This window comes from Scophthalmus maximus, chromosome 14 (genome assembly GCF_022379125.1).
Source record: "Scophthalmus maximus strain ysfricsl-2021 chromosome 14, ASM2237912v1, whole genome shotgun sequence".
Lineage (NCBI taxonomy): Eukaryota > Metazoa > Chordata > Actinopteri > Pleuronectiformes > Scophthalmidae > Scophthalmus > Scophthalmus maximus.
In genome coordinates, this window is record NC_061528.1 from 7,681,892 (window position 1) to 7,707,500 (window position 25,609).

Genomic DNA, 25,609 nt, shown 5'->3' on the forward strand with positions numbered 1-25,609 from the left:
TCTGTTTTGACCTTTCAAACTTAAAGTTACTTAAACAAGCCGTCGCTGGCTGTAAATGTCAAATCCATTTTTTTTGCAGCCTTCGAATGGACTGTTCACTTGTGTCTTGTAGTGTTTACCAACAGCCACATGTTGTACTTCCTAAACGTTACTATCAGATTTTTAAACCGTGCTTGATAACACTGTGGTTTAGTGTGTTGGTCACTCACATCTCTCACTGATGCAGGTTTTCTTTATCTGTGATCATCCAGCGTTATATGACCAAAGTTAACATAAATTGAGATTCATTTTGTATTCTCTGTTTTACAGGCTAATACACCAATAATTCCATATAATACACAGAATTTCTAACTTCAATTGGGAACACACAAATGAGTTAAGTTTGATTAACTCAAAGTTATCAATTCTCTTAACTTATGTACTTCTTAACTTGTTGAATTTAGGACGAACAAACTTAATTCATTAGTGTGTTACCAAATTAAGTATATTATTTTAGTTGGTATGCAATTTTCTTTTTTCAGTGCAGTGCGATAATGTTGAGTCATTATCTGAACCCTACCTACTTCCTACAGCATTAAAAAGCAGCACATAAACACTTAAAATACTATAATATAGTTGAAAGCAGATATAAGGACATTCATTTGTGTTTATTATCAAATTTGTCTATAATTCCTCCTATGAAGTGTCTGTAACTGGTGCCTCAACAGTTGAATGAAATGAATTAAAACTTGATACAACAGTGTTGTGGCTTTGGTCATGTGTAATGAATGATTCTAAGTCATTTGCCTTACAACTGCAACAGACATGAAAGGAATTTTTCATACCAAAAAAACGCTGAATACGACACAGTTAGTGGAACTTTCTGTGGGTGTTGCAGCGTTGAAGGCTGCACGGTGTTTTGAAGTACTCTGTCTCAGTCCACTGACAGGCAGTCAGTTCAGCCACTTCCTCTCATCAGAGACAGGAGACAATTTGACTGAGGCAACAACAAGCAGCCAAGAGTGGACTATAGAAAGAAAAAAAAGAATTGTATTAAGAGGAAAAAAGAGAGAGACGGAGAGAGAAAGACATGGACAAACTGTTGACAGGTGTGTTTATGCTCTTTGTGCTCCCGGGGCCTGTTTCCTGTACAGGTAAGTGAGAGTTTGAACAGAGGCCTAAAATGTCTGTATGTATTTTTAATTAATATATTAAAATTAAACTCCAGTGCATTCTATATTTACACCCTGTTTGTTATCTTCCGTAACACCGGCCTGTACGGAAAACTGACAGTCCAGAGAATCTTCTGTGTACTCAACCCCTTTCAAATCACTTGTTCACTCACTTTTTTGCTGAAATGCAAATTTGTTTTGCGATCAAATCGGATTTCTGTATTGCATAAAAGCACGAGAGCGACAAAACAAGATTAGAGGAGATGTTTCCCGCACACAGTAACCTTTTATGGCTTGGAAAGGCGAGCTATTTGTGGTTTTGTTACAAGGCAAGGAAATGAAAGCATGAGTGATCATGTACATTTTCCATTCAATGATATAAAAGTAGTTCAACACAGGATACAAATCGATAGAGACTTTCGATCAAGCTCGCTTGCGCAAAAATTAAATGAAAATATAAACAAAATAATATTTATTGCTCTTAAATCTGACATGCTGCAGAGGCATTTCATCCTCCGCGCTCTCTTTATAAATTAATCTGTGTGACTATAAATCCCAGCAGCGTCAACATAGGGAGTATGAAATCATGTTCTGCCTTTCTTTCCTTCGGGTCTAACTTGACAAGTTGAGAGTTTTTCGTGAGCAGAAGTTTGTGAGCATTTGATGTTTCCCAGTATTTCTCTTTTATGTCGTAGTTAGTGAGAGTTTGTGGCGGGGGGGGGGGATATTTTTGAAGTGATGAAAACCATCTTGAAATCCTGTCATGTATTTGAGTCAAATTCATCATGATGAAGGGATTTACAAGAAAGCGGGCATAAATAGATAATCTCCCTCTAGACATGATACTGCGTGATTAAAAAAGAAACCTTAAAGTGATTCTCCACTGTTAATTTTCCACATCAAAACCTCCACAGCAGGAAAACACGCTAGTGAGCAAGGGTTGATGCCATGGACATATTATTTCATCTATTCAATTATTTTTTACTTTAATCATTACTTGTGCACATTTATAACTTAAAAACAAAAGTCAAACCTATTGTCACGTATCATAAAAAGAAATCAATCATCAATCCATGTTCATTATGTCCCTGAGACTGACTCCCGCAACAAACACTGAAATGTGTACAGTGTGAGAAATGTCCCCTTATGACTCGAGAGAAACAACCAGCTCTATTAATTTTTCATGGCTGCACTAAATTCAGCTGGATGTTTTTGGAAACTGGTAGATTTAGGATTTGCATATAGAATTTTAAATGACTTTTAGTGGGTTTGAAAAATGTTTGGCTGCATAAATTGCATATGGAGGTAACTAGCGGCAGCTTTTAGCTTCACGTACTACACGTAACTCATGATCTTACACTTAGAGAAGGGTGAAATTAATTTTCAATCCATTCCTTTAACTCCTAAAGACAAACTTTGAAGCCAAACATTGTTCAAACTCACATTTTTTTATTTTAAAAATCCACTGTAAATCCTAAAGTTTAAAAAAAGAAAAAGAGGAACGAGATGGCAGGTTGACTGTGTGTAAAATAATGTACAAAATAAGAGGAAACAAAACTTATACTATAGCAGCCGTTTTGACCAATCACACAGCTCAGTTCAACCAAACCAGGAACATGAAGTACACTATTATCAATCTAAAAATAATCCAGGAGCAGAAAGAAATGTTACATCCTGAGGCAACCTGAGACGATCAAGATATTGGCCTCAGTGAATCGCCACCGCTGAGCGTTCTCATGACACGGCTGTTTACTTTCCGACCGCACACTGAGATAATTGAGCCTCACAGAAACCTCAACGCAGCCAATCGCACCAACAGGAAGACTCTTCACATAGTGAATTGCAGTTGTCTTACTTCCTGTTTCAGAGGTTTACTCAAATGTGTATCTCACTATGTTGCTATTTTCAACACACATATACACACATATAGTGTGTGTGTGTGTGTGTGTGTGTGTGTGTGTGTATATATATACATATATGTGTATATGTATATATATATATACATAATATTTATCAATCATACTTTTATCCCACTTACATGATTAAAATAAGTACATAACATAAGTAAAATTATTTATAATAGATATGATCATTTCAAAATCCTTTCTTAATTAGTTTTATTTATATAACTCAACTTGACAAGAAAGACAGGACATTTAATCAAAAGTTAATCATGTATTTATATATATATATATATATATATATATAAAAATTCTTTGAGATCAGTGATGAGTCAATATATTTAACCAATATCTGTGACATGTATCACATGTTAGATATGTCATATATATTAATTATATCCATCATTCACACGTGTTCATATGGGTTGAAGGAAATACTTGGGGTCTTAACTCACAACCTCGATCGGCCCTTTTCACCAGACATTTTGACAAGACACGGTGTAAAAAAATCACAGGCATAAATAGTCAAATTGAATGACGGCCGAATTCCATCGAGCTGCTCCAGTTTCAGGGTCCTCGTATTTTGTCCATATACTGTCTCACGTCTACACATTTACACTGGAACATTATTAATGTTGTTAGTAAGTCAAAATGTCGGCTGAGGAAAAGGCTTATAAGCATTGTTGTATGGGTGTTACATATTTAATGTTTAAGCTCGTGAACACAATGTACATGTGTCATTTTTTTCCATTGATTTTATCAAGACTGCCTCTTGAGCTGTGTTAACGTGCTTTTCCCTGCTGGCAAAGAATAAAGTCTTAAACATATCTTTTTAAATCCGAATCCTCAAGCTGAAGCAAACATGCGTCAGTGCAAAGTGGAAGACTTAGAAACATTTTCTTTTGAAATGTATGTAGTTAAGGCAAATTGTAAACTTTTACATGAGTGAAACACTTGAGTACAGAAATGTGCTTTGCAGTAACCCGAGTCCACCGCCAACATCTGCCTGCTGTTGAATATTGAAGTTTGTTCTTCAGACGCTTTTTGGACTGAACCAGCCATCTGCTATGTCCTGGATGGGATCCTGCTCATTTACTGCATCGTTGCCACTGTGTTGCTCTTCAGAGAAAAGGTGAGTTATTGGACAAAAGGCTTCAGGGTTACCGGCCCTGAACATGGGGTAAAGATCAACAGTCAAGTGATTTAGTTTACTGACCGACATGTTTACTTGACAACAGTTTTGATAGCTGAGTTTTTACGGCTGACACTAACTCATTATTGTCATCATCAAGGTATCTGCATTGTTTGTATATTCAGTTTTTCTTACATGTATAATAAAGAAAATCCTCACATCAACAAATTAAAGGTGGAAAAATCTAGATCAATTTGATTCATCACTACAAAACATCATCATTTACAATATCATTAACATCAGATATAAAAAATATTGATAAATAATTGAAATTCAAAAGTCAATTAGCAAATAAAATTACAATAAAATTTGTTACAAAAAAAATGTAAACTCATGTTAGCTTTTTCCATTTTTTTCTTTAACATTATAAAAAATGTATTGTATTTGAGTCGTGTCACTGTTGATCAGCTAAACAATACAATTCTAAGTAGGGATGCATTAAATGATTATCGACTTCATTAATTAATGTAACATGTTTTTTGTTACGTATTATTGTTTATTTTTCTATAAAATAGAAAAAAATAGAATAAATAGAAAGAAAAGGATTATTTGCAGACATTTTAATGAAGGTATTCATTTCTGTTTGATGGATTCCTTTTCTCTGTCCCTCCATAGTTTTCCTCTGAACCTGCGGAAGTGGTTGTAAGTCTATTTTCTCAATCTCACACTATTTTTTTATTTTTGACTGTGGCTGCGTATGACTGGCTGGTTATTAACTGATCTCAAATACGTATGTGAACATGCTTGAAAAATGTGCTTCAATCCTATTTTTTGTTATTTTTTTTGTATTACTCCTGAAAAAATAGGAAGATAAAAGCTGCATTTACCAGGTAAGGAAGACTCTCTTAGCCCAACCGCACACGATGTTAACTCTGCCGCTCAGCTGTGTGGTACTGTATTTATTTATTTATTCATATTTTCCTCTCCAGGAGCTTGAGAGACCAAAGGATGCCGATCCTTATGAGATTCTTGAACCATCAAAAAGAAAAGTAATTAGCATTTTCTATAGATGAAGACTTTTAAAGGTCACTTTCTCACCTGTTCTGGCAAGTCAACTGTCAATCATTGTGTCTTATTTTATCTCTAGCAAAAGGCTGGAAAGAAAAAGAAAGCCCAGGTAAGGGAATTTACTCTATCACATAGGCAGCAGTCTCTTGCAATTATTACAATTATTATTTTCAAGAATGTATTAAAACTCATAAAATTCGGCATTAACATTCACTCATTGACATAAATTTAGTATACATTCCAGACAAAGCAAATCATTTTTTGAATTTTATTTAATTCTGCCTCTGGTCGTTTTTTATTATGTGTCACAAATAATATCAACAATGGCTGCGTTATATTTACGTGTCCCATTAAGTCAAGGCAGTGAACAAGCTTGCACAATACCAGGACCCTGAAAGTGAAGCAGCCGAACTGAATTCAGCAATCATTTATTTTTTCTATTCAAAAACATTTTTAGAATACTGTTTGGCTCAATTTTTTTATTTTAATTAGTAGCTGCTTCATAAAGAATGGGTATTGACTGGTGTGATGCTGTGACAACACCGAGGGTTGGTCAGACTAGTGTATGGAGACATATCGTACAGGGGCTATTATTTTTGAATTAATAAATCAAAAATAAAATTGTCTCCAAAAGTCCTGAAGCTCTTTTTTTCAAGTGGAAAAATAGCATGGTTTAATATTTCACTTCATTAATATATAACATGCACAATGGGCAGAACTGCAGTAACCTCCAATCTAAATACATTTTAATGAAAGGAAACATTTACTTTTGGGTGGGGGAAAAATATATACCTGTATACCTCATGACTGAGACCATGATAAAAACACAAGATGCATCAGAATCTTCTAGGAAACAGATTGAAGTTCAGGACTGATCTTTGTCCATGTCCCGTCCCCCCAACAGTCGACCCAACCTGAGGAGAAGGAGAAAGATTCGAGCCCGGGCGTCGCACCTCCACCTCTGTCCCCCCGCTGATGTCCTGCATAGTCACTCCTGGCTCAAGAGACAGCACTGTTCACCGCAGCCGAGATGATTAGCTGATTAAATCAATGAGTTCATAGATAGTGTTACAATTAGCATACACTCTATGTTATAACTCATTGTGTTTCAGACATTTATCAAGCAAAAATACCAAATATTCTGTGGATCCAGCTTCTCAGTTTTGATGATTTATGGATTTTTTTAATGTAAATTAAGTATCTTCAGGTTTTCAGCTGCTGGTTGATCAGTTTACAGTAAATTGTGTTATTCCTCTATTTTCTCAAAAATGTAAAGTAATCAATAAAGAAAGTGACAAATTATTTCTAAACATATATATTTTTTTTTTATAAATGTTAATAGCACATTACAATATAGGTAAGGAGATATTAGGACATTAAGTATTTAGTATGTACAGTATTCAGCAACTATGCAGACACATTGTACAACTGTTACTGTATCTTTTGAATAAACCAACCTCCACAAGACAAATTCATTAATAATTAATAAAGTTGTATCAGCTTACGACTACATCAGTGCTTTAACCTGATACTTGTTTTCAATTTTTATTATATTAAATTCTGGACCAAAAGACAGACTGGTACGCTTTATCGTGCGAATCCCAATAAAAGACAGAGCACATGTCGAATCACTTGGAAAATGGTTTAATGATGTTTACAACAAAAGAGAACTGTACAGTTACAGTAAAAGATTATCTGTATATGTGTATAAAACAAAACAAACAAAAATACAGCAGACAAATGCATCAAAATCTACTATGTATCCTGATTCACATACTTAAAACTCCTACACAATCTTTCAGTTCTATGCCGCCATGACTGGAAGCTTCTTTTTTTTGTCATTTTTCCTTTTTTATATCTTGTAGTCAGATCGGAGCAGTGTTCCTCAGTGTTATAGTCAAAAATGGAAACCAAGACTCTTTACATTAGAGTCCTAGAAAGTCAATTCTTATCAGACTGCAGAATAAGAAAAAAAAGGGAAAACAAGGACACATTCCTTTAAGTGAACCCAAGCTTCCAACACGAGTAGTTAATGTTTTACAGAATGCAATATGTACATGGTTGGCGGGTTTCTTTTTCCTTATTTTTCTCTTTTGTTGAAAACCATGGTCACTTGGGCTGTGAACTGATAATCACACACATGACACACCCAAAAAACATACAAAAATACTATATCTTGAGACTACCAAGAGTAAGACAGTTTTGCAATTAGTTCCATGCTGTGACAGAAAAAAGATTACAACAAACAAACGAGAAACAGACGCTTTTTTCACGCACGTTTTTCTCGGAAATATACCAAAATATACATCTAAGCTTTGGAATTACTGAGGCTAGGACTAAAGCCAGTGCTGGGTTTGTCTCTTAATACACATGCTGCAGGGTGGAACGGAGAGAGGCCAGAGAGCGAGAGAGAGAGAGAGAGTGAGAGAGAGAGAGAGAGACACACAGGACAGAGAGATATCTTTGGTATCTGCATTTGTCAAAAGTTAAATATTTGGAATTTTTTTTTTTTGCTTTGGGATAGCGCTTGTGAGGTCCTACAGTTACGACCTCACGTGGAGAGTAAAGCATTAAACAACGTGTCACTGAAGCCCGTTGACCGGAGGTCTGAGCCGGAGGGACACATAGTCCATGCGGTGTGAAGGACCATGATGCATAGTGTCACAGCTGATCAGAGTCTGTAGTGAAGAGATGGTGTCAAAGCAGAGGGTGGAACAGGGGAGAAAGGAAGGAGGACACAGCAGTGAGTCTAAAGCGACTGCAGGATGTGTATTCCTGGAGACAACAGGGTAATGTCCTGGGACTACAGTGTACAGGTGATGAGGAAGAGACGGGCGCACTGTGAGAGGCAGGAACAGCATTTTCTCACCACAGTCATTGAGAGAGAGGGGGCGCGGGCATCCCAGCAACAGCACTCAAGACTGATATACATACATTATGAGTCCTGAGCATGTACAGTGTGCACAGGATCAACCCTCAGTGTGTATTAACAAACACCACCCAGCTACCACCAGATTAGTTTTGTGTCTGTCGAGAGAGAAGCCCGCTCAGCTCCCCGCTCGAAACCCCGCCGATCCCCGCCCACAGGCACTGAAATCACTGCCCCGACGAGAGGCCGCAGTGGGGTTTTCTCCCCGGGCGGATACACATTCGCATGCAATAAAAAGCAAACTTTTTCTTTTACAGATTAATCAAAGACTCAGGTGAGAGCGTGCAGCTGGGACTTTATCCGGAGCAGTGAAGCGGGGATAGGAGGGAGATGGGGTCGTCAGTTCGTATACAATCAAGTTAGAAGTCTTTGGTTAATGTTGGTACCACGGGGGAAGCGAGAGCGGGCTGCGACAGCGCACCGTCACGTGGGAAGACACGCACATACCTGTACCTGGTTCAAGTGGGGCCAAAAAAAGAAAACTCAAAAAAGATTGTCAAACTTAAAAAAAGGTGTTCAAACATGGAGGGGGGTTGGGATGGGTGTTAAAATGCACTTCTACCTACACCACATCAATCAAGTGGTCAATATATATAACAAAGTAAATTTAAACTGACAAAAAACGGATGAAAGAAACATGTATCTCAAGTTACGACATATTATCTTCCACCCAATGCTGAAATACATCAGTGTGCAACAAACTGTGAAAGAATAACAGCAGACATTCATGGGTACTGGTACGTTTCTGTCGCCCCCTTGTGGCGGCACCACTCTTCACTAAGTACAGGTTTGACCGGGCTTCTCCACTGACACAAGTGTGTATTTTCATCTTTTTTTTTTCTTTTTTTGTTGACATTTTATAAAATATTGATCCTATTTTGTTTAGTAGATTAAAGCAGGTTTCACTCAGTCTCGAGTAAGAAATGAGGTATACAACAGCTCCTTTTGCCTTAAACGGTACCCCACACTTCCTTTATCGACACGTAAAACCAGCAAACCGGTGTGGTGAATCGACAACTCGACGCGTGGCTGATTTACAGGAGCATTTTTGAAATCTCAGAATCACCCACTGAAACCCCGAAGCATTAAAAGCCAAGTCAGTGGCAAGAAGATCATCAGTTCTCAGCTAATAAGAACCTAAAAGTAGAACACAAACTGTAGTTTTGCCATAAGAAACCAAAAAACTGGCTCACTTAAAGGCTCTAGTTGATCAGTAGAGGAACCCCACCCCCCCACCCCCGACAAACAACAGACATAAGCACTCTTGTGTACTTCATTTAAAAATCACTCTCAAACACCCGCTGGAAGATGGAAAAAATGCACTATAATGGTTTGCAGACTGCCCTCTATTTGTAAGACATGCTGTCTCACACACTCACACACACACACACACACTCACCTGCTGGAATTATTAGTAAAGCTTTTCTCACAGGTAATCCTCAACCTGTCTCAAGTCACACCCTAAAAATCATAGGTAGAAATGTTATCATCCAACGTGCCAAAATGCCCAAAGTACACCGTTATTGTTTCAGTGAAAAACAATGCACCAGGTGAGCTCGACGCTCCAGCTTTTGCTCACACACACACACACAAAACGACGACGACGACAACAACAATGCTACAATGCTCATGTCTTCTACGTAACAATAAGGCATAAATGATAATGTTAATCTTCGTTGCCAAACTAAGAAAGCCAGTGATCTTGCCCTCTCACACTATACAAATTAATTAAAGGCATAAAGTAATATAAAAGTCAAATGATTGTTAAAGACGGCACAGCAAATAAAGTTTACAATGAACAAAAAATTAAAATTAAAATAAAAAAATGTCTATTAAACTGAAATAAGATCGGATGCCTCGGAATTGCCTATCCAACTGGCGCCTGTGCGATCTCCCCGATACATGACAGACACGGGTGTCAGCGACTCGCGCTCCACGAGGGCGTGGCCTCAGATTTCTTTCCTCACTTTTATCATTTTTTTGGTCTCAACGGTTTCTTACAAAAAATTGCTTTATCTTTGCAATAATAAAAAGGAAGGTTTACGGGGGGAATTTTTCTTTTTTTTTGAGTAAGCATGGTAAACACTACATTCAGTCTTTGATAACATACTAGTTCAAATATAAAATATGAATATCTTACAAGTGTTTATATATATATTTATATGTATAGAATTAAGAACAGTTTGCTTCTCTAATTCTTCAGTCGTTCCTCAAGATAAATATTTCAGTAACATCCTATGGTGCCGATGGCAACTGGTTCGTCTCGCTAGCACACGTTCGACTCTTTCGTCAACTACAAACGGCACGGGAGCAGGACTCGAGTCCTATGGGCCCGTTGTGGCCCTCGGAGACGGGGAAACTGTGAGCGGCAGACACCCGCCGAGCTGCAAAGAGAAAAAGGCTTTTACTTTGGCAAGAAGGAGCTCAAAATAATATTCAAAACCTGGAAATACCCCATAAATAGTAGTTCTAGAAAATAGCAGTAGTAGGTTGTCTTTTTTTATGTGTGGTTCAGTATAAACTCTGAATGGTGAGCCAGACAGGACTTTATACATTCTACACTGTTCTATACACAGAAGTGTCTACAGGTGAACCTTGTGTTTAAGTGCTGCTGAGGTATATTCAGTCAAAGTAAATCAACAACAGAAAAGTAGTACACAGGAGGGGGACATGCACAAATGTTTTGCTGCTTACAGATCCAGTGATTTGATGATAATCACTGTGGCGATTCAATTTTGTGTTTGGAAGCAGCAGGACAATGCTACTTTTGTTTGGGATTTATTTGAATGTGTACGACATTAAGAGAACTTAGACCGACGCCATGTTGCTTGAGGTCATTTGACAGGTTTTAAACTAGTCCACGGACAGATTTAGGGCGTATTCAAACACGCCGGGTCAAAACGGTGGTGCTGAGAGGTGTCGTATAATCTGATGATCAGATCTATGCATTTACAAAAAGGTGAGCCCTCTCGACGGGAGCATCCAAACCACAAAACCCTGCTTTTCACAGGAAGCAGTCATAAAGCTATAGGTAAAGCATGCAGGCCTCTCAACAGCGCAACTCCACCAGGAGCTGCAGCAGCAAGTTGTTAAAGCTAAAGTGTCTGTGATCCGTATCCAGCAGCACCACATCAGGAATTCTCAGATGTTGAACCGAGGTGAGAGGAGAGGAAAATATTTCGCTTCAGCGGTGTGGAGATCGAGATCGTGATCAACGATTCGTGTGCTCTGACAGGCACAGCGACGACTGAGGAAAAACCACTTTGGTTCAAGCTGTTGTTTTATGGCTGAATATTAGTACAAAACCAATTAACAGGACGTTTCTTTTATGCGTCAGAAAAATCCCAAGCTGCTACCGAAACGGCCAAAACTGATTAAAGAAGGAAAAACAAACGCCATCCAATGGCTAAAAGAAAAAAACAGAATCAGACGTTAGGGGCCGAGCCCTTCTGATACAAATCAATTCAAAGAGAGTAAAAGGAAACTTTCTCGTGCCCCAAACCCAGGTCGCTGTCTTTTTTTGGTCAGTTGTGCTGCCAATTAAACGTTGAGATATGAGACACTTGGTCAATTTTTTAAAAAAGAAAGAAAGAAAAAAAGTCATCTTTGGAAAATGATCATCAAAATATTGCATTTCTAATATCTGTTGACGATGAAGAGAGAGATTCTGTACTCATAAATATATTGACTAGACTAAGCGACGACGACTACACACAGCAATTATTTTAACAAATATTTTTGGTATATCTTAAAGTACGTAAGCCAGCCAAGTGACTGCAGACAAAAAAAAAGAAAAAGGAAAAAAAGACAGAAATCATTCCTCCCCAAAAAAGGCAGACTTGCAGCTCATCAATCCAGTTTTTGGTACAGATACTGTGCACAAGTAGATACAACGGTACTATTATTAAAAAGGTAAAACAAAAAAAGAACACCCACAATACAATAACCTCATCTAGCCAATGCCACCATACGTGTGATATGATGAGCATGTCCCAGGACTAGTCCGCCACAACACAGACCAGTCGACCGCAGAGCCTGAACTCTCAGCGTCTGCCTGAACTGAAGAGAACACAGGCAGACTTCCACTTTCTACCTCCGAATCCAAACGTAATGAACAGTTTTCCAATGGATCACCAACCAATAACAACTCACCCTTGATCAGACACAAGATGGCGTGTCTACAGCTCTTATTTTTAAAGCTCTCGACGTCACGTTTTCAGTCATTTCTTATCAGTGTCTATGATCCGCACCAAGACAAAAGCTCGGCGGCTACTTCGCCACCGCAGCTTGATGTAAATGTCAGTGTTTCCACAAAGAGAGACAAAGAGGGACGCACCCGGTCCCTCCGGCCCTTAAAGCAATGATAACCTTTATATCGGCCACTTATTACTCGTTTTAAAGCCTTATAACCACGATTAAAAAGTGATAGGTAAATCTTAACTTGATATTAGACTTACAAAGTTCTGAAAATGTCAAGAAATACACACAGTAAGGTTGAAATAAAAGAAAAAATGTCTCTAAAATATTATTTTGATTTACATCAAGGCCTGTCCAAAAAAAAAAAAAAAAGTATAATTAAAGATGGGGTGTTGACACACAAAATCCCCATAAGTGATAATGAATATTGTGAAATTAGTAATAAATCTGTTTAGTTTGAATGTTAAAAGAGCAAGTTTTTTGGTTAGAAGTGTTTCAGAGAAAATTCTGACCTGGAAAGAGGAGGTTATATATATATATATATATATATATATATATATTTGTATATATATATACACACACACGCGCTCACACACACACGCACACAAAATATGAACAGCTTGATGGTGCAGAAGAGATTTTCTTCCTGGACACTTGTCAAGGTTCATGAGGAGCGGCAGGCCAACAACAGTGTCCATCTGGCTACTGTTTTTGGAAAAAACATCCAAGAATCATAAAGGAAAAAGAGAGCAAAAAAAAAAAAAAAGCAAAAAAGTTAACCTCAACCTCATTTGAGGATCTTTTCTTTTTGGTGGCAGCAAAAGGATTAAATAAGGACAGATACGACGGAAAAGAAGGTCGGGTGGTTAGTGAAGCACAGAGTTTATAACGACCTCCCTGTTCCCTACGTGGTGTGATAAGAGTAGTGTACGACATAGGGAAGTAGGGTCGTCAATTTCGGGGCGACTGGCTTCACTGAGCCTTGGAGGCAGTGGGAATGGTCGAGGCCTGCACGGACTGGTGGTGAGCGTCGACCTGCAGCCCCGCCCCAGTGGACACCAGGCTGACGGGGTTGTTGAGCAGCGACAGGTTCTGGGGGTTCAGGAAGGTCACCATGTTGGGCGCGTTGCCGCCGGAGGTGTTGGCGAACAGCAGGTTACTGCCGTCCAGAGAAGAGATGGGGATTGTGCCGTTCGACGCCAGAGCTGCGGAGAACGTGGACAAAGAGGAAGAAGCAGGTGGTGCATTCAGTGCGAGTAGACGTACGTGTGTGGGGGCTCACTTTCTGCAGGATTTGTTTTTTTTCATTGTCAAAATGTATTATTGCACAGCAGGATTAACTTCATGGACCTGAATTATTTTACCTTTAATATGCAAATTTACTGTGTCCTAATTAAATCATCTTGTAACCCTTTGATTCATTTTCTTTCTTTTTTCATATAATTTTCTCTGTAGTATGCGTTCTTCTGTTTTTACTTCTTTTGGTTCTCAATCTCTTAAATTTAGTAATGACCATTATGAAATGCTGTACAGTGCAAATAAAGTTAACTTTAACTTCTCATTCTGTTTTTTCATGCTTGCTCATTCTCTCTTTTGTGGTCTTTTCTCTGTCCCTTGAAAGACAAACCACCCGGAGGGAAATGTCAATACAAAAACAGTCCACAGTTCAGAAAAGGTCGGGAACTGTAGCTCCCCAACTACCTGACGCTGGGTGTCAGACTAAAAAGTATTTGCTCAGTAAGTGACTGAATGTGTTGTTGCGACGTCAGTACATACCTTGAATGGTGGCCAGGGTGCTGTTGCTCAAGAAGGCAGGACTCAGCGCACTGCCAAGGCCGCCAGGAGTCAGACTGCGCAGACACACAGACAAAGATCATATGGATCAAAAGAGAAGAGCAAACTGAGCGAGATCAACAGAGGTTATAATTAGATGACCAGTTGGACCAAGGCCAGTACTAACCCTGGAGGGAACTGGGAGGAGGCCATCAGTCCTGGGTTGAGCCCTGCAGCAGCGGCCATAGCAGCAAAGCTCGCACCGGCCGGTAACTGGGCCCCCTGCAACGCTGCGGCCACCCCCGGGGACACCACCATCACCTGACCACTCCCTAAAGTGGTAGCTATGGATGTCGCGGCCTGGGACAAGATGGCCTGCGCCTGAGCGCCGGCCTTGCTCTCTGTAGTCGTGGACTGAATGGTCGTGGGTGACGGGCTTAAAGACGGAGAGCTGGTTGCTGTGGTGATCATAGGTGAAGTGGAGATGACGGATGCCGTGTTTGTGGCTCCAGCTGTTGTGCCTTTAGGGGGGGCGGAATGGGGAGAAAATAAAATGAAGAAAAAAGTTAACCTTAAATTCGATCATTTTGGGTAATAAAGGGACACTTTCAGAAATGGAAAACACACACACACACACACACACCTGTGAAAGACAAATTGGAGACACCGGTGCTGGTGAGAGGCATCACTGAGTTTACAGTCAGCGTGGTGGGTGTGTTAATAGTTGAACTGTTCACAAGGCTTGCTGTGTTGGCCACCTGAGCAACAGAAGAAGAGGAATGATTGAACAACCTATTGTGTTTAAATTCACAGCATCATTCATCTACAGCTGCGAACACAGAACACTCCTCCATCTCTGCAAAAATAATCCTACAAGGAACATTACAAGTGAGTGTGTCCACCCTTACCAATGGGCTACTGGGGGTAAATATGGTTTTGATGGGGGTGCTGCATCCTCCGCTGCTGGGGGGGTTGATCCTCTTCTCTTTTTGCCGGCGATTGCAGAACCAGACCCGGATCACCTCCTTCTCCATGTTGAGCTGGTCGGCGATCATGGTGATCTCTTCAGAGGTAGGTTTTTGGTTCTGCTTGAAGAGGGCAAAGAAGCCAAGGATTCCCTGTCAGCACTGGGGAGACTAAATCATTCACTGCCTCTAAGTCGCATATATACTATGATAATTGTATAATACTTACAAATTGGTAAAATATTTTAAAACTTCTGCCATGGTTGCCTGACAATAGCGACAGGTTTTCATAGATATGAGAAATTCTCAAAACCCACCTTCTAAACTGTCCATGTACTAGATATATTTCAAACAATTCTACAGTGTTAAATTATTACAAAAATATTTCTAAATACTCTGATTCTGTTTTAGCTTGTATAATAATAAACAAATGGTCTTAACCTTTGCTGAATGTGAATAAAAACTCTGCTTAGATCAATACTGGTAACTGTAGGAGTAAGAGTTTCTCACCTCCAGAAAGCTCTTTTCTAAGGCCACTCGAATGTTGGTCTCAATACTGGTCCTCTTCTTCCGTCTGCGGTTATTCCCGTGCCCCTCTAAGCCCATGCCTGGGGACCCCAGCGCACTGGGGCTGGACAGGGCCTGGTCAGATGTCAGGTTCTCTGCACAAACAGCACCGACACAAAGGAAAGGGAGGGAGGTAAAGACGAGGCACTGTAAAGACACACAACCCGACATCTGCCTGTTCCGGGAAACAATTGCAGATGTGAGGAAAACACAGGGTACACATGCAGAGGGATCAAAGGTATCATCTCAGTTTTTTGCCATTTGCCTGTGGCACTCGTTCAGGTGGGTTCAGGGACAAACCTGCGTCATTGAGCCACTTCTCCAGCAATGGCTTGAGTTTGCACATGTTCTTAAAGCTCAGGTTCAAGGCCTCAAAGCGAGAGATGGTAGTTTGGCTGAAGTCATTTCCGTACAGCTTCCCCATGGCCAGGCCAACATCACCCTGGACAGAGAGAGAGAGACGGCAGAGTCATCACCAGCGTCAGAATTAATTGTACCAGCAGCTAAAAATGTGTGGTACAGCATATCTGAGAATCACTGTACTCTTGAGGATAACAGATCTTTTCAGTCCTACACACCTGTGTGAAGCCTAGTTTAATACGTCTCTGTTTGAAGGTCTTGGCGAACTGCTCCAGCTCCTCCAGATCACTCGGCTCCTCCAGAGTAGGCGTATCCAACCGTTTGGGTGGTGTCTGATTGTGGAGGGGCTGAATGGGTGTGGCTGCTGGTGGAGTTGCAGGCTGCAGAGAACAACATCAAAATTCAATGTAATTGTTATTAAGGGTTAGAGGTGTCTGCAAAAGGGAGCGAATGTAAAAATGTAGAACAAAACACATCAAACAAAGCTCTAAACACTGGTTTTGCGGGGCGGTTACAGATGGTGACGTGAGAACATTACCAGAATAACAAAACAGTTTTAAAAGACAGTGCTTGCATCATTACCAACCTGAGTTGCAAGGGTGATGTTTGGTTGAGTCGCCTGGAGGTTAGCTTGGTTTGGAGGTAGTTGATTTAGAAGGGCTTGCAATATGCCCACAGAGTGAAAGGCAGAGGACAGAAGATCAAACGAACAGTTAAATTAATCCGTTTTTTCTGCATTCTGCACACAAGTCAAACGAGTGCAAGTGTTCAACTTACCTGGTTGGGCCTGTGGTTGCTGTGAGATGATGAACTGATGGGGTGTGGTGATCGGGTGGCCAGGCTGGAGCAGAACAAACTGAGGCAGATTCTGCTGCTGTAGCTGGTGGAAGTTGAAAACAATAAAATCATCACCTCAAACAGGAGGAAGGAATATATTGGAATACGAGACTTGCACACTATTTGGAAAATCTTTAACTTTTGTATCATCTGCATTGACTTGGAACTACCGTTGTGTGTTGAATGATAAAGTTTGTTAATAAAGGCAAGTTTTTCATTGTGACAGACACAAGTCTAAACCCAGAGGTTTGCTTCACTGCTAATAGTTTCAACAGTCATGATAATGATTCAAATGACTTATTTAATATCTTTAAAGTCATATGTAAAAGGTATTTGTTGCCATTGCTACTACTGGTTTACAGTAATACTTTGTGCTACAACTTCCGCCTTCTCAAGGGGTTTCTTCGTCGGGTTGAAAAGAAAATAGTCGGTACGTTGCTGGTGAAATTTTACTCAAAGTCTTGCTTTAGAAAGTTTATATACATATACATACATATATACATATATATATATATATATATATATATATATATATATATATTATTTTTTTTAAGGATTTGCAGATACTCTGGTTCATGCGTGACTGTGTCGTACTTGGGTGATGTGGATGGGCTGCGACAGGGACAGCTGGGTGATGGGTGTGGCTGCGGAGGCCGAGATGCTCGCCCCAGTGGTGCTGTTCTGCTGGCTGGCTGACTGCTGCACGGCCGCAGCCAGGAGCTGAGCTTGGGCCTGCTGGAACAACAGCTGCTGGTGCACCGGGGTCAGAGTCAACTGGAGAGACACCGACGGACAAACAGGGGAACACAGCAAACGCGGGAGATTACAGAGAGAGAGAGAAGGGAAACAGAGAAACAACGGTTTTGTTTTAGAAATATCAGTTTAACGTATAATATACATTACAAAACAGCATGGACACGTTAGTGTTGTCACAATATTTGAGTTTTGCCTTTGATACCCGTGTCAATTTTTATGTCCAACGTAACGACTGCAGTGACACAGCAGGATATTACAACAACGAGTGTTGCAAAAAAGACAAATTGTTCTTTGACGAGGAATCTGTTTTCATTAGGAACCTTAAGACAAACACTGGATTTATTCCCTCCTGGCTCCAGTTACAGTAGCAGCAGGTCGACTACATTAGTTGATGCAGTTGCCAACAGCTGTTTACATTGCTGCTCCAGTTTATTGTCATGAACTAGACCGCTGCAGCTCGGCCCATTCCAATTTCTCTTTTTGATTATTCCAATTTGTGCAAATGTTGAAGTGGATTCAGAATCACACTGAATACATTTGGTTAAAGACCTGACTTGTTAATGTAAATTTAACTTTTCACAAAGGTATCGAAGTGGTATTGAAACTTTGGCTATCGTGGCGACAGTAACGTGAGCCCAGACAAGCAAATGGGAGGGAAGACTCATGCAGCTGAGCCAGTCACAAGTGCAAATGAGCATGTTGATGTCGTGTTCAAACCCAACATGCAAACGCACTCCACATGCACAGTAACCATTCACTCGTGCACAGCACGATAGCAGCCGCATTCAGCCCGTCTGGTCTTCTCAACGACAGTACAGCCTGGGAGAGGAGATGGATATGAATTGCGTCATGTGATCGGGCGCAACCGTGAGTGTGGAGACGCAAAGACTATGTCCAAACCCATCACTCCATTCCCCAGCATGGAGGAATAAGGACATAGCCTGACAACCACAAGGATGAACAGACAAGACACGCAGAGGAGACACCAGCCTTAGCCACAGAAACAGGGCAAGCCATGGTTTCATCACCCAACTTTCAGCCACGTTTGACATTCAGGTGTTCCGGTCGCCCCAGATGCATGGCTACGACTAGGTTTTCACTTAAGGTAGTGAGGCAACGGGCCACTTACTCCAGCAATCTGTCCCCCAGCCAACATTAGCTGTGTTTGAGGCAATACGCTCTGCTGGACGGAGGTCGGGAGAGCACTCGAATCTTCCGACTTAGACTAGTGGAGGTGAAGGAAAGAGGAGGGGGGGACTTAGAGGAGGTTTTCCTGCAGGCATAACTAAGCAGTGTCATAGCTTTTTATCGGAAAACGATAAACTTTCTTAATATTTGAATTAAAGCAATTTGAAAGAAAATTCAATTCAGACAGACTTAAATTTGACGAAAAGCATAAAACTAAAGATACAACGAAAGATTAAATCTGTGTACCCACTCAGCTTTCTGAGACTGAGCCTTTTAGTCTCTGAGCAGGCAGAGGAATTCAAATTAAAAAGGAAGTGAGAAAATATTTGAAATGTGCTGCAGCCTTCAGAGACAAGAAAAGTGCGGGAGGGAGGGAGTCGAGATGCTAATTAAAATAACTGTTATGCAGTGCATGTAAATTCTGCATAGATTTGCATATTCGCGGCCATCTGTTTCCGAGCAACCGCAGAGCAGCTAATTAGCATACAGGGCTGATTAATCTGCCTCGTTGCCAGGCGACACCAGGAGAGCCTGGCTCATTTAAATGATTTGCCTGCGCATGTGTGAGTGCAGATGAGCATACCTCTGTTCAAACTTCATACGTTATTTCATTACAGTACATTTAACGCTTAAAAAAAATGATGTTTGACATTGGTTCCTGCTGCAAAAACAGGAAACCAAAAAGTTACATGAGATGTAGTGTGTGGTGGAGTGCATCGTGTGTTGTTACCTGTTGGAGGAGGGCTTGTGCGTGTGCATTTGTGATTGCAGGCACCGTCTGCCTCTGAAAGTCCAGTCCATTGGTTTGGATTCCTGAGGACAGGAAAACTGTTGATGAAACGTGCCGTCAGTAGAGTTCAAAAGAGGTTTTATTATTAAACTGGCATCTACGCCATCACTTGTTTCAGACAAAAAAATGAGGAACACGACAGTTGAGGTGCCAGTACTTCAGAAAAACAAACAGTTTTCAGGTGCAGTGAAATCAAGTGACAACATATGGAAATTTATCGGTGAAGTTATAGAACTGCTGTTCAAATGCAGGCTTGAGGAATCATCATGAAATTAAATATTAACACTTCTGGGAGTGGTTTACACAAAAAAACGGAAAGCATAGAGTGTCGTTAATATTTCCTTCATTCATCATTATGCAACAGAAATATATGGCTGAGCGCTTAATCTACAACGTTCACTCCGAGTTCGATAATTTGTGTCGCTGAATCGCTGAGATGGAGCAAATTGCTGTGATATTCAATTGGCACGGCAAGTGAGGGGAAACAAAGGGAGAAATGCTCACAAGGCTTTTTGGAAAGCTGCCATCATCACCCTTTTCAAAATGACCCAATCATTTTAAAAAAAGGTGGCCAGGAGTGAGCTTTCAATTTTCTCAGCAATAATGTTTCATTTCGTGAATATGAAACCTGTTGAATAACGAGGTAAAACTCTGCACATCCACATTGCAGCACTGGCAAGGGAAAAAGGAAAAAAAGAGAGAGAGATGAAAAAAGAGAGGAAAGCTGGAGGTCACTCACCGGTGTTCCCGTCACCACTTTCCATTGCACATTTAGTAGTTTCTGACTGATTATTCACTTTAGCATCTGGAAGAGCCAGACAGAGACAGATAGTGAGACACACTCTCGCACCAGGCGCCGTAAAATGAAAAAAGAAATAACACAGCCCAATTTATTTTCATGACCTGAGGAGTGCTCTCACTTTTTGACACCTGCATATATCCCATAATCGCACGATTCTCCACAACAGCATTTGAATCACCAATCAAAGCAGCAATTAATCGCAGAAACAAACCGACTGCGCTGACACTAATAGGAAAAGAGCCACATGACAACTGTCATGTCACATTAATGCAATGAACTCATGAATAATATGACAACCATCATGTCACATTCATGCAGTTAATTCGTATGAGTGACATTTTAATGCAACCGGTGTTAGGGTTAGAACAAAACCCAGCTCATCAAACACTCACCCACCCTCGCTCCACCTGTGTGTTCCAGCATGGTTGTTGAACCTTGCCTTACCGAAAATTGCCACTGCCGGGCAAAACCCACCGACAGGGCGTCCGGGGCACTCTGTTCCTGTTCCTGTTCCTCCTCCTCCTCCGCCCCCCACTCCCCCCCTCTCTTCACTCTCCGCTGGTCAGCGGCGAGCAGAGTTCAATACAACCACAGCTACGCGCAGACACAGTGGCACTGTCCGCCGCACGGTTCACCGCACAACACTGGGATACGCTCGCCGTGAAAGCCAACAGGGTGTAGGCAAACACCACTCCGTCCCTCGCTCTGACTGCACCCCCTCCTCTTCTTTTCTTATAGCTCTGCCCCTCTCTCTTCACAGTGCCTACATCGAACTCCCTCTCTCCGTCTCTCGTGTGCCAAGACTGTCTGTACTTCTGAAAAAGTTCGCCCTCTCCTTCTCTTGCTGGAATGAAACAAACGACAAGTGCAGCTGGCAGCCTCCTCCAAACTCTGCTACCCGCCCCCCCACACACACACACACACACACACACACACACACACACACACACACACACACACACACACACACACACACACACACACACACACACACACACACACACACACACACACACACACACACACACACACACACACACACACACTCTATAATGAAGCATAATCAGTATTCAGCTGATTAAAGTCGTATGCAAATCTGCCCCTGCCTCGTTAGCAATGCAAGGCTTTGAAGTCCTGCGAGCGACGCATTTCACACCGGGCTCTGAAAGCTTTCTGCATAATTTAAACCGCCTATAAATATTTATCAGCTCATTAGCATATTAATTGGATGGCTTTTGGAGGACGATAAAAAAAACAGGGGAATAAGGACGACACAGAAAAGGGGGGGGGGGGGCTGCTCAAACTAGCAGCCGGCGCAGCAGAGGGAAGGGAGGCAGCAGCACAAGACCAATTATTGTGCCAGTGCACGGCTAAAAAAGTAATTAGTTAAGAGCAGGTAACGGGCTCAAGATATCCCAGAATGCTATGTGAGGCCCGTCGGCGGCGGGTATGTTCGCAAAGGCAGACTGCATTAACAGAATGTCCCGGACTTCTCGGGGAGTCACGGAGCTCCGAACTAACTGCTAAAAAGGGCGGAGGGGGACGGAGGGGTACGAGTGGCGGGGGGGGGGGAGGGGGGGGGACTCGCTCAAACGGAAATAAATAACTCCACATTAATCCAACACAAGCCTGTCATTACTGCGAGACCCCCTGTGGCTAAAGCATTCCACAGCGAGTGGGTGGCAGGCTTTTTTTCTGTCTATGTTTATGAAGTGTTTGGGGATTAGCATATTTAGATTAGCTTTACATTCCATTAGTATTTCATCTTGGAGGCCCTTTTATATTCACTTCCAGCGTGCTCGGAGAGTTAAAATCGCAGAGGAACCAGTCCTGCCCTGCTGCTGCACAGGTGTCCAGTGAATCAGAAAGACTGGACTGGAAGGCATGACTGTATTGTGGTCTACAGAGGAAGGGACGGGCCAACTAGGTCCACAAGTCTTTAGTCATGAAGCTGTGTTGGCGGCTGTTTGTACACAGCAGTGTGCGTCATTGACATACAAGCAGTTGTCTGACATTACCCCAAAAGTTCAAGTACCCATGCATCGACACTATGAATCCTGATTCTGTTGTCGTCATTTGAACAAACTTTATTTGTCAATAAAATGTGCACTGAAAGTGCTCAAAAAGAAAATTGCAATTTCAAGCTGAAAGTTCAAGCTGAAATCTTAAAACCTCTGATTTTGTCCAACCAACAGTCCAAAGGTTTACTGTGATTAAAGTCAAAGACAAGGAACCAATGAATATTTGACTTTCGTTCAGGGTTTTACAGGTTAACAGGTTCATGTGTTTATATCTCTCCTCAACACAAATACGGATCATATCAACCAATCTTAGTTTCTGCTTTTCAGCTTGCTGAAGGTTTTTTTGGAAATCACAGATGAATACTGCAGTATACTCCATACTGCTCTCCACTGTTTATCCAGTCGAACAATGATGTTTAGTTGAGCTCCAGCCTGCTGTTTACCAGTGTCTACCACAGAGTATATACAGTCGGCACGCAAGTGTAAAATATCTGAAACTGGTCATCCCAATAAAGACGGGACAGGGACTTGGTCTGTCCTAACGACCTCTTCAACAATCACATCATGCAACCAAATGGGCAGACAAAGGAGATGTGAATGCAAAGGCAGTTATCAGCGGTGCACTTCGACACATGTACAGTTACTTGGTTGAACGGTTTGCAAAACCCTGCTGTGGAACAATACATTATACAAATATCCTGTGAAGAGAATTTTAAATAGGTGTCTCATTAGCACAGTAAAACGGGAGGGCTGACTGAATACTGCAGAGCCGTTAATGTGGGCAGAGAGATTCAACATGAGACAGGGAGCAAACTTAATTAACACATCCACATTCTGCACTGATACCTATATTCTTCATCTTAAATACGGAATACATCAAGACTGCTTTTCTACACCTAGACCAGTCTGAGCACTAAGCACACTTTGGAACGAACAGGATGTATGGTCACGACACATAATCTTTCAATGTAAAGGACTTATTAAGCAAACAACCTGAAGCTTGCTGGTTTAATGCAGAACCGACATGAATATGCAAACCATTTAGAATAGCCATTTACACCGGTGCCAGTATTGAACCCAAACAATCTGACGATGGAGGGTAAAGCAACACTAAAATGCAACACAAATGAACTGAACACAGGATGACCGATGAAGAGTAACCCCACTGTGAGGTACTACGGTACCTCTTGAGTGGTCATTAGCCAAACTGTCTAAAGGCAAGGTGCACATTTAATCCAACTGTATTAAAATGCAGTTTCTAGGTGGGTGGCAAGCAGGAATATTAAACTACTTCCAATCAGCACATGCAGAGGTCAGCCATGATTCACTACTGTGGTTTATTGATGCAGACAGCCTGGATCCACATGTTAATTCAACACCTAGGTTGCTGATATTAGCATCAACTGCTGGTTATTCATGTGTAACTCTTGTAGCAAAATAACACTTGAAAATAATAAAATAAATTCTAACCAGTTTCCTCCAGTACTATAGTAATAAAAAAAGTTTTTCTTTCAATAAAACAGCTGTGATTAACAAGTTGGCGATTTGCTAGGCATGAACAACCAATAGACTCCGCTTTTAAACAATGAGAGTATTACGGTAAAGAATCATGCCCGTCTGTCTGTCCCGCCCCAACATCCTCCATAAAAATTAGTGTTCGCTTCTCTGACAGGTTGCGACCTGCCGAGTAAAGAGCGGACAGTCATCGTCAGTGTCTGACAAATATTAGCAAAATAATGATGACAAAACACATTAAGAATTATTTAGTTCATTACATAGAGGGAAAATCCTCATTAGACGGATGGATGCATGAGCAAATTAATGAATTATCTTTATTTACATAACCCTTTTTTTACACAGCAAAGTCATCTTTAAAATGCAAACAAGTTACAAGCCTCTGCCATGAGGAAAATATCTCAGCTCACATTGTAATTTTACAGTTGAAAATTTCCAATAAGACTTTTGTATTTTTTTTTACCAATTAGTCAAGTTGGTAATGAAACTTCCGGCAGTAACATACACAGTGTTCAGACTTTGAGATATTAATGTCCAGGAGATTTTCCTCATAAAAAACACTTTAGTTACCCGCTAACTGCTTATAGGTGTGGAGGATGTCAACACAGAAGAAAAGGAATCTGGTAATTTACTGATGCAGTATATGATTTACCCTCGGATCCTCGATAATTTGATACATGAAACCTAATTTTTGTTTTATAGACCAGGTAAAGGAACCAGACGGGGCAACATCAGAAGCATAGATGAATGTTCTGATCTGTCTGGGATAGGTGGAATTAAACATGAATTTCCATTTTACAGACTGTGTGGTTTCAAACGCACAAGAAGCCAAATTATCCCTTACAAATATGTACTACATGTCTGCAATCGGGTGGGCAAACTCATTCAAATATGCAATAATTTAGATATGCATATATGATGAAGCAGTGGCATTAGAATGAACCAGAGGCCACCGCAGTTGGGCCTTTCTCTGGGGGAGCGAGCCAATATTTTTCCGATGGCTGGCTGCTATAAATCCCTAAATTTAAAAATAAATAAATAAATGTTTCAACGATATGGACAAACTTTTTAGCATGGTTTCAGTTTACCTAGCTCCATTTGAAAAAAGACATTTTTGTCTTACATTGTTTAGTCAGGAATGATTCACTGTACCTAAAATCAGCAGGGGGAAAAAGTTGTTTCCTGTTTAGAGCACACATACAGATCTTAACAGTTGTGATTTTCTTCATCCACGGTGAAAAAAACTTGTCTGATTGGAGCCTTCATCGAGGCCTTCTCAGTACTTTGAGACGGCATGTTCTGAATGTATTACCGCAAATGATGCATTATTCATAGCAACTGTGTTTACATCAATGAATATTCATGATGGAACTACAAGGCTGGAATGAGGGTGGAACTGTAAAACTGATTAAATGAGAAAAGTAGCCTAAGTGTGGGGATGACAGAGTTATTTCTCGTGTTCTTAAATGCAGGCTATTTCAATAAGTCAATCATAATTATTTTTTTTATGCAAGTGAGCCTTTTTCCATACATTGAATCTCGAATCAAAGCAACCTCCACAAAAAAGTAAATCAACTATTCACAGCATTTAATGCTAAACTCTCTTGGCTTCGTTTAAAGAATATAATTTAGCTCCACCACTGTGTTACCATACATC

The 25,609-nt window shown here is 40.7% G+C and overlaps 2 protein-coding genes across 22 annotated transcripts in view; one reads left to right on the forward strand and one right to left on the reverse strand.

The window, feature by feature from the left end:
* The first annotated feature begins 883 nt into the window (after positions 1 to 883).
* cd247l (CD247 antigen like) lies at positions 884 to 6,883 on the forward strand. 2 transcript variants are annotated; one of them, XM_035651562.2, is made up of 7 exons: positions 884 to 1,088; positions 4,090 to 4,184; positions 4,860 to 4,886; positions 5,051 to 5,074; positions 5,174 to 5,233; positions 5,332 to 5,361; positions 6,157 to 6,883. In XM_035651562.2, the coding sequence occupies exons 1-7, from the start codon at positions 1,070 to 1,072 to the stop codon at positions 6,226 to 6,228; spliced, it is 327 nt and encodes a 108-aa protein (XP_035507455.1). In that variant the 5' UTR covers positions 884 to 1,069; the 3' UTR covers positions 6,229 to 6,883. The 2 variants fall into 2 exon arrangements, with proteins under 2 accessions (XP_035507455.1, XP_035507454.1); XM_035651561.2 differs by having other exon boundaries at positions 885 to 1,133.
* Positions 6,881 to 25,609, reverse strand: part of pou2f1b (POU class 2 homeobox 1b) — a 20,817-nt gene continuing 2,088 nt past the window's right edge. For 2 of the 20 annotated variants that reach the window (XM_035651542.2, XM_035651549.2), the window contains exons 2-15: positions 20,354 to 20,419; positions 19,555 to 19,637; positions 18,766 to 18,861; positions 17,475 to 17,654; positions 16,821 to 16,923; positions 16,630 to 16,730; positions 16,262 to 16,423; positions 15,984 to 16,125; positions 15,627 to 15,787; positions 15,060 to 15,239; positions 14,795 to 14,909; positions 14,339 to 14,672; positions 14,155 to 14,228; positions 6,881 to 13,583 (exon numbers count right to left, since the gene is read on the reverse strand). In XM_035651542.2, the coding sequence (XP_035507435.1) occupies positions 13,351 to 13,583; positions 14,155 to 14,228; positions 14,339 to 14,672; positions 14,795 to 14,909; positions 15,060 to 15,239; positions 15,627 to 15,787; positions 15,984 to 16,125; positions 16,262 to 16,423; positions 16,630 to 16,730; positions 16,821 to 16,923; positions 17,475 to 17,654; positions 18,766 to 18,861; positions 19,555 to 19,637; positions 20,354 to 20,419 (2,030 nt within the window). In that variant the 3' untranslated portion in view covers positions 6,881 to 13,350. Of the gene's footprint in view, positions 13,584 to 14,154; positions 14,229 to 14,338; positions 14,673 to 14,794; positions 14,910 to 15,059; positions 15,240 to 15,626; positions 15,788 to 15,983; positions 16,126 to 16,261; positions 16,424 to 16,629; positions 16,731 to 16,820; positions 16,924 to 17,474; positions 17,655 to 18,765; positions 18,862 to 19,554; positions 19,653 to 20,353; positions 20,420 to 20,808; positions 20,946 to 25,609 lie in introns of those variants that run through there. The other 18 variants (XM_035651538.2, XM_035651546.2, XM_035651551.2 and 15 more) reach the window with 15 other exon arrangements.

Excerpts from the sequence above, each read along its gene's own strand:
- cd247l (XM_035651561.2), top strand. The coding sequence starts at position 1,070 with ATGGACAAACTGTTGACAGGTGTGTTTATGCTCTTTGTGCTCCCGGGG. Across the intron at positions 1,134-4,089 it reads GGGGCCTGTTTCCTGTACAG|ACGCTTTTTGGACTGAACCA; the intron begins GTAAGTGAGAGT and ends TTTGTTCTTCAG. Across the intron at positions 4,185-4,859 it reads TGTTGCTCTTCAGAGAAAAG|TTTTCCTCTGAACCTGCGGA; the intron begins GTGAGTTATTGG and ends GTCCCTCCATAG.